Source organism: Hemitrygon akajei, chromosome 9 (assembly GCF_048418815.1).
Source record: "Hemitrygon akajei chromosome 9, sHemAka1.3, whole genome shotgun sequence".
Classification (NCBI taxonomy): Eukaryota; Metazoa; Chordata; class Chondrichthyes; order Myliobatiformes; family Dasyatidae; genus Hemitrygon; species Hemitrygon akajei.
Genome location: NC_133132.1, coordinates 28,534,641 through 28,543,779, shown reverse-complemented (window position 1 = coordinate 28,543,779; position 9,139 = coordinate 28,534,641). Strand labels below are relative to the sequence as shown.

The 9,139-nt window shown below is 40.9% G+C and overlaps 1 protein-coding gene across 1 annotated transcript; it reads right to left on the bottom strand.

Annotated features, from left to right (window-relative positions):
• Positions 1-2,788: 2,788 nt before the first annotated feature.
• On the bottom strand, positions 2,789-8,452 carry LOC140732967 (immunoglobulin lambda-1 light chain-like). The gene is made up of 3 exons (XM_073055699.1): positions 8,355-8,452; positions 7,886-8,230; positions 2,789-3,111 (listed from the first exon to the last, which is right to left on the bottom strand). The coding sequence occupies exons 1-3, from the start codon at positions 8,401-8,403 to the stop codon at positions 2,789-2,791; spliced, it is 717 nt and encodes a 238-aa protein (XP_072911800.1). The 5' UTR covers positions 8,404-8,452.
• Positions 8,453-9,139: the final 687 nt, after the last annotated feature.

Here is a 9,139-nt window from a genome sequence, read left to right as displayed (position 1 = left end):
ATATGCTTCTCTCTTCCTCTTGACGAGTTGCCTCACGTGTTTCGTCATTCACGGTTCCCCTTTCCTACCATTTTCTCCTTATTGCAGTAGGAAAAAACCTATCCTGAACCCAGCACAAGTGGTCCCTCAACTTCCTCCACATTACTTCTGTGCTTTCACCCTTGAACATCTGTTTCCAATTTACTCTCACTAGTTCCTGCCTCATGCCTTCATAGTTAGCCCTTCCCCAATTAAGCACTTTCCCATTTTGTCCGTTTTTATCCTTTTCCATAGCTATGCTGAAGTTAAGGCAGTTGTGGTCACTCTCACCAAAAATCTCCCCCACCAAGAGGTCTGCCACTTGACCAGGTTCATTACCCAGAATTAGATCCAGTGTGGGTCTCCTCTTCAAACACCAGGAAATCTGCAGTTGCTGGAAATTCAAACAACACACACAAAATGCTGGTGGAACATAGCAGGCCTGGTAGCATCTATAAGGAGAAGCACAGTCGAGGTTTCGAGCCGAGACCCTCGAAGGGTCTCGACGAGTCAGGACGAAGGGTCTCGGCCCGCAACGTTGACTGCTCATTTCCACGGATGCTGCCCGACCTGCTGAGTTCTTCCAGTTTGTTGTACGTGTTGATTTGACCACAGCATTCGTAGTGTACTTTGTGTTGTCTACATTTATGTTTTGTCCCCTGCCTGTCTTTCCTCACTAACTCAGAACACATAGCATCATGCCCTTGTCCTTCTACTCTAATCTCTGCACTTACATTATGATTCCCACCCCCCTCCCGCCAAACTAGTTTAAACAACCCCCAACAGCTGTAGCAAACCTGCCCGGCAGGATATCGGTCGCTTTCCAGTTCAGGCCCGTCAGTTTTGTACAGGTCAGACCATCCCCAGAAGAGATCACAATACGAGATCAATAATATTGTAAGCGTGCAGAAAAAATTTACAAGGATGTTACTGGCACTTAACCTGAATTATAGGGAAAGGTTGAATAGGCTTGGACTCCATTCCCTGAAGCAAAGGAGAATGACTGGTGATTTGATGGAGGTATACAAAATTATGAGATGAATAGACAATGTAAATGCAAGCTGGGCTTTTCCACTAAAATTGCGTGAAATTATAACTAGAGATCATAGATTAAAGATGAAACGATTAAATGAAGCATGAGGGGAGAGTCTTTACTCGGGCTGTAGTGGGAGTATGGAACGAGCTGCAGGCGAAAGGATTGGGTGCGGGTTCTATTCCAATATTCATGAGCACTATAGATAGGCACATGAATGGTAGAGTATGGAGAACAACGCCCTGGTGACTGGTCCGCGTAATAGTTTAGTTAGATGGGCTGAAGAGCCTGCTTCTCTGCAGTAGTGGTCAATAACAGTATCTATACCTTTCGGTAGCTTGAAAGTACTGGCAGTAATAGTTTCAATTTGGGTTCTGGTGGGAATGACCAGTTCATATATTTCACTGGAATTCGAAACAAAAAACTTGGTAACCACGGTTATTTTTAAAAATATTAAAATGCCCCTTCGGTTTGAATGAAATTAAAATTGTGATTTTTAAAATAAAAATCTAATGTAAAATGACTATTTAAGCAAGTTCAAGTTGTGGACATACGAAGACATAACAATAGGAGCAGGCTGATCAGATGTCTGGTCTGCGGTCGCCTGTTACGTCTCGACTCCCTTGAATCTCTTAAAGACTTTCGATCTCAATCTAATGAAGCATGAGGGTAAAGTCTTTACTCGGGCCGTAGTGGGAATATGGAACGAGCTGCAGGCGAAAGGATTGGGTGCGAGTTCTTTTGCAATATTCATGAGCAATATAGATAGGCACAGGAATGGGAGAATATGGAGAACAACACCCTGGTGACTCAACGCCACGGTTTAATTTCATTCAAACCGAACGGACATTTCAATATTTTTTAAATAACCGTGGTTACCAAGTTTCTCAATCTACTTGGGCATCGATAAAATTTTTAAGGAAACTAAGGATTAAATATGCATCGAGAGAAGAATGTTATCTTTTTTTTTCAGTCCGCAATACCCAAACCTATTATCCGAACACTGCAACTGTCAGCTCTCCACAGAAAACAAGCGGGACTCGGATCGAATTTAACCTGCCTGTTCACAAAGATTTTTAGACGTTTCAGTGACATTACCTCCCTTTCATCTAAATGCCGTAGAAAATAGACCGTATACATTCGTTCACATAAACTCGCTCTTATTCTGGAAGCAAAATCTGCTGCACTTCACGCAATATGAGGATCGTCCCAGACCCACCAATTTCGCCCCTTCTATATTTATCAATCGTCCTCAGCTGAATATGTTCCTTCAGGACAGATGGCTGTGTGTCTGTGCGTACACGTGTGTGCGCTTTCATAGGTCTTTCTTTTACATCAGAGCAATATCATTAAAGAGAGATTTAAAATATATTTCTTCTTCATTCGGAACTCGAAAGAAAAATCATGAAAGCATGTTACAAATCAGATTGGATCATTAATGTTATTTGGTAGCTGTAGTCGAAATTATCAGCAGCCTGGCAAGAACGAAGAATTCAATCTTCAGACCACGGTCATTTGATGAACATCTGTGAATGCCTTTAACTGAGACTAATTAAGTTTGGAGTTTGAATTAAGAATTATACTAATTTAATAGAATGGCCTTTAAAACTGCAAAACTTACTTGCGACTTTGGACGCAAATACTGAACTGCAAAAGAATAATGTTTTAAAATCATTTTAATGAAGGAAAAGACAGATAAAATAAGCTTTTCATCTTTATTAAGATTGAAATATAGTTTTAGATACAGCTGGATCTCTCGATCGTTGCTACAAACGGGTTTGCTTGAGCCTCGTGTTTAACCACGCAGGAGTAACGCTCGTGTGAGCTCCATTCTGAGGCTGGCAGAGTCAGGTAACTGCTCACACTGAACGTGTTGTCCGTGTCCTGAAGGACAGGGCTCGTCTCAACGCCATCGCTTTTCGTACGTCTGTCCACGGTCCACTCAATGCCCACAGCTCCCGGATTAAAACGGCTCACCAAACACACCAGTGTCGCTGTGCCCTTTCCCGTAATTTCTTCTGTTGAAGGCCGGAGGACGGTGACAGCGGGGGTCCGAGGATCTGTTTAAAACAAGGTGCCAGTTCAGTATAGGTTGAGTAACTGTTTCTGTTAAAACATCTCTTTTGTTTAAAATGCATTTGGTATTTCATGCATTCCTTCATCTTAATGAACAAATACATCTTTTCCATTTTTCCATTTCAATCTGTTAAATTAGACGTGAAAAAATTACCACCTAAAATCTCCCGTGATATTTTTTTTTTGTGACACTGGGGCATAATATGTATAGTGGGGTAAAATGAATGATTTCGGCACGGGTTTTAATCCGCATTCATTTTAATGAATGAATGAAATTAATTTATTTCGGTCGGTACAAACATAAGAAAAAGCATCATTTACAACGATGATTTCATACGATGATTTCATAGGACAAAATTACAACAAAAAACATAGATATTCTTTAAAACAGACCGAAAGGGTACAGCTTATTACGCCTACCCCTCTTATTTACACAACAACATATTTGGAATCAATCATCACATCAAAAAAAAATCATAATCTTTTTACACAAAATCCAGTTGCAAATATCAGATATTTATATTACTCCCATTCATTTAAAATCATGTATTTTATATTTGTTCATTAAATACTTGTTAAATATTTTAAAAAACTTGTTAAGTGTGGTGCATGTTTTTAGATTCTTACTTCAACTGTTCCATACAATGACTTGTTTTTACATTTGTTCTTGTCCTTTGATTTTGAAATATACATGTTCCTCTCAAATCATGTTGACTTTCTCTTATTTTAAACAACCTTTGTATACGTTGTGGTAGTTGCCCATTGGATTCAGGTTGAATAAAAATCTGAGGTTATACCTGACTGCTAATTGTGGCTTCCATTGGGACCTAAGCTTCCACCGTTTCTACTTCTACCTTAGACACCTTCGCTTCATTCAAATCTTCCGTCATCAAGACAAGAGGCAGAAGTCTAATACATGTTTTGCTTAAAATCGGGGATTAGTACACGGGGCTCTCAACCTTTTTTATGTCATGGACCCCTACTATTTGCAGAGAGATGTGTAGACCCGAGACTGGGAACCCCTTGAATAGTGTAATTAATTCATCTTAGCCATCGGAATACAGAGTTCGCTTGGTCCAATATAAAATTACAGCCTGCCCGTACAGTATAGTAAATGACTTTTGGACAGTTTAGCATACATGTTGAAAGTTACACGCTTTGTTTCTGAAATATTATTTTTCCACTTAAAGTAACTAATTCAAATCTGGTTTGTGGAGTGTAGCGGATCTTTCTCCTTACACTCATCACTGAGGAAACCACTTTCTTACAATGTTCACGACCTAGGTGGTAAAGAGAGAGAATACAACTGTGTTCATCTAATATGATTCAGAACTACGGCTCAACGTGGTTTACTTTCATATTTTTTAGTAATTTTTCGAGTAAAGTTGAAAAGCTCGCTGTTCTGTGGTTCCATTTTTAGTGTAATAACAACTTTAATGATAGATTAATTCCACTGATTTACTGCCTGTTATGCCGCTGTCGTTCAGGGCAGTAATAAAGATCCTCAATCTCTGTCGCACCCAGATAGAGAGGGATGTTTCATTGCTATTTCCGTAACAAACTTTGACCTGCCAGGGTTGTTATCCCTGAGGTGAACCCCCGAACCTGGACGGCGTAAGGATCACTCTTAGTCTGACCTCTACCCTTTGACCTGCTGGGCATGGTTGAAACTATCAAAAAACACTGGCCAACATTGCTCTCCGGGTCAATCAGCCACGCATGTCATCAAACCCTACGATAAGGTGGCCCTCTTGGAAATTGATTTCCACATGGTGACCCAACTGCATCACGATTTTAAATTGCCAAGTTTCAGTATGACAATTGGCAGAAAAGTCTGTCTGTCATGTTTGCACTGTTACGAAGGATGAACAGCTCTGATGGGCAGAAGGGTGCAGAGTTGCCCATGTCCCCCCCCCCCCCCCCCGGGAGAATCACAAACCGTTACTGTTTCTATGCTGCTAATGAAAGAGAGAGATGTAAGAGAAAACATGCTGGAAATGGAACATCTGCTACAAATAAGAGAGGGATAAAGCAGGGGGAGAGAGGCTTGTTGATTCACCATATTATAACTTCTGAAAGACTTATGGCTTCTGAGAGGATTGTTTACCTTATACTATTCTGCTCATTTAAATTCGTCAGTGGACAGCCGCAGTGGACTGGTTTGATGGACAAAGCCATTCAAAACTGATTGACACCTGAGACCCCCTGAGTAGGGATAAAAGTGAGGTCTGGGGAGACACCCCTCAGACACACCAGGAGACACACTAAAGAGCACTGCTTGAGTGTTGGAACCCACGTGAAGGTGTGGGGCATCGGAGACCGAACAAAGAATCGGTCAGTTTTACTCACAGTGTTATAGCACGGCCGGTGGGGGCTTGTGTGTGTGCCCGCCCTTGTCTGGGTGACGAGTCCACCACAGAAGAACGGTCTAGCTGAAGGACAGAGGGGTCATACCTGAATGGCCACAACACATCGACGGATCAAGAACGTAAAGGAAGGTTTGCCTGCCTGTAGCTGTTACTGCTCTCCTCTCTCTCTCTCTCTCTCTCTCTCTCTCTCTCTCTCTCTCTCTCTCTCTCTCTCTCTCTCTCTCTCTCTCTCTCTCTCTCTCTCTCTCTCCCTCTCTCTCCAACAATTACAACACAACAACCAACATCTACCTCAGCACGTATGAACTGAACTGAACTTTATATTCACATATGACAACCTATTTTCCCCTAGACATCGATAGCTTGTTTATTGTTGATTATTATTAAACCCACATTTTTAGGTTTATTACGTGTATTATCTATATATTTGCATTATTGATATTGATTTGTGTATTTTACTAATAAACACTGTTAAAAATAGTACCACCAGACTCCAACGGATACTTCTTTCTCTGCTGGTTAGACACCCAGTTACGGGGTACGTAACAGCACATATTGACATTCCAAAGTATGAGAGAAATAATACCAACAGTTAAAAACATAAAATACTAAAGGGTGTCTGCTAATAACCATATAACAATTACAGCACGTAAACAGGCCATCTACCCGCACTCAGCCCATAACCCACCAATCCTTTCCTGTCCATATACCTATACAATTTTTTAAAAATGACAAAATCGAACCTGCCTCTACTACTTCTACTGGAAGCTCGTTCCACACAACTACCACTCTCTGAGTAAAGAAGTTGCCCCTCGTGTTACCCCGAAACTTTTCCCTCTTAACTCTCAAATTATGTCCTCTTGTTCGAATCTCCCCTACACTCAATGGAAAAATTCTATCCACGTCAACTCTATCTATCCCTCTCATAATTTTAAATACCTCTATCAAGTCCTCCCTCAACCTTCTACGCTCCAAAGAACCTAACTTGTTTAACCTTTCTTTGTAACTTAGGGTCTGAAACCCAGGTAACATTCTAGTAAATCTCCTCTGTACTCTATTTTGTTGACATCTTTCCTATAATTCGGTGACCAGAACTGTACACAATACTCCAATTTTGGCCACTCCAATGCCTTGTGCAACTTTAACATTACATCCCAGCTCCTATACTCAGTGCTCTGATTTATAAAGGCCAGCATACCAAAAGCAATAAAGATTGAGAATTTCCATTCTAATATCTGCGAGCCACTCTTAGAAGCCCGTTCTGATCTTAAATGGTGCAAGTTTGTTTCAGATTTCGTTCTGATTCAAATTTAACTCTCTACAGCAAAACACTGAAGGTTGATTTTAAAATACCTTGGCGGATTAATGTAAAAATTTAATGACTCAAACTGGCGATGAAAAAAAATATAAAATAGGACAATGATTAATCTAGCAGTTAGTCGTCTCAGTGACATCTCAATGAGTTTCCCTATAATTGATGGACTAATTGATCCGTTGTTTTTGATATTCTGTTTCTTTGGGCACCTCAAGACTTTGCATTAACTGCCGTGTTCAGCATCATCCATGTCTCTGATGGGAAATATGGTACCAGTTTTGGTATTTATTCGAAAAATGTAAGGAGTCACACGAACAACTTGAGCAAAGTGGCGAATGATTTAAAAATCATATTTTCAGTGTGTCGGAGATAACCAGATACTGCGGACAATTTCAGAAAGATTATAGCTTATTGCATTGGAACCAATCGCCTTTACCATCTATCTTTCTTCGTCTATGCAAGTTTGTGATTGTTAAAGAATCCCCCAATGTCCAGTGGTCAATAGCTAGCAGATAGGTTAAGGGTTCTAAGAATACGTACACGAGACTGGAAGAACTCAGCAGGTCAGGCAGCATCCGTGAGAAAAGAGTAGCCAACGTGAAGGGTCTTGGCCCGAAACGTTGGCTACTCTTTTCTCACGGATGCTGCCTGACCTGCTTAGTTCCTTCAGCGTTATGTACGTATTCTTTGATCCACAGCATCTGCAGTTGTATTTTTGTACTTTTAGGTTAAGGGTTCTGACGGGCATCAGCCCAAAATGGTGCCATCAGCAAAGGTGCATCCACCAACTGATGCAATCAAATTCAGGATTATACTTATATACTAACGATCGAAATAATTGTTCAATTAGCATTTCGGCTTCTACAAAGCCAGCTCAAACTAAAGAAACAACAGAGCGGCATTTGGCGGTTCGACCGCGCGAGTTCAATTAAATTATCAAAGGATCGTTACTTGTGGCTGGATATTTGAAAAGAGCCACCAGTTGTTTCGAAGCCACCCTTAGACGACACAGTTTTAATTATTGTTCACGTAAGTACCAAATGGACAAGCGCATTGATTTGATATTTTACTTACTGCCAACTCCCAGTCTCGTTCCTTTGCCGAAGATTAAAGCATCTTTCCAAACAGCACAGTAATAGTCTGCCGCATCCTCCGACTGGGCGCTCGATATTGTCAATGTTGCCGTGTCGCCGGATATTGAGCCGCCGAAACGGTTCGGAACTCCGGAGCCTCTGCTAATACTGCTCCCCGAATAATACCAGAACAGATACCGAGGAACTTTTCCGGGAATCTGCTGGTACCAGGAAACTCTGCTACTTCCTAAAGATGTTCCAGACAACGTGCAGGGTATTTGGACGTTCTGCCCCGGTGATGTGGATTTCGAAGGTGGTTGATTCATTGCAACTTCTGCGTTGATATCTGGAAACATTCAGAGGGAAAGAACAATGTGCCCAGGTTAATACTCGAGTAATACCGGAAGTGCGAGAAGAATATCACTGAATAGTATTCGAGATTCAACATAATATCCATAGAAAATACTCACAAATTGCAGTGAACACCAGCGTACTGACCACACGAACCCAGCAAGACATTGTAATTAATTGAGTGAAGCTCACACAAGGTGCAGCGGTTAAGCGGCGTCTCAACTTTTCAGCTCGCTTATGAATCCTGTGACGAGCTGGCACTGCGTGTTCCCTATTTATGCAAATCAGTTGAAACAGAATGGCACATTGACACCAATCACAAGTTGCCAACTTTTTCCTATGTCAAATTAATTTCAAGTTGTTAGCCAGATAAGCATTTGGTTTCGAGTTGTGTAAAACGCCAATATATTTTAGATGAAGTAATTCTCCTCTTGTCCCTTCAGTTGCACGCGATATTTAAAATACGCAAACTCGCTCCATTATTAAATATGGTGTGTCCGAGATTTTTGAAAGCAAGAGATGATGAAAAAAAATACGAGCAATTATTAATGGATCTGTTGGTTTGTCAAGGAAGTACAATGAAGTCCAAGCCCCTTATCTGTATATTTGCAGAAAACTCAGTGCCAACCCGATGTAAAGAGCTTGGAAAGATTTTGGAAAGCTTATTTTCCAGCAGCTCGCTAATCAGTCACTTTACTGAAGATATTCATAAGGAAAATTGAGAGAGGTATTGAATCGAGCAGACTGCTTATTGCGTGTTGTGAATAATTAAAAGTGAATCAATTGGATTCAGCTGGTGCCGAGTGTAGTTCACTATAAATTCTGCCAACCTTAAGTCAATATGGGGAACTATACTTACACGTAACCACAGGTATCTTATCCCATTTAATGTACATAGCGTGTT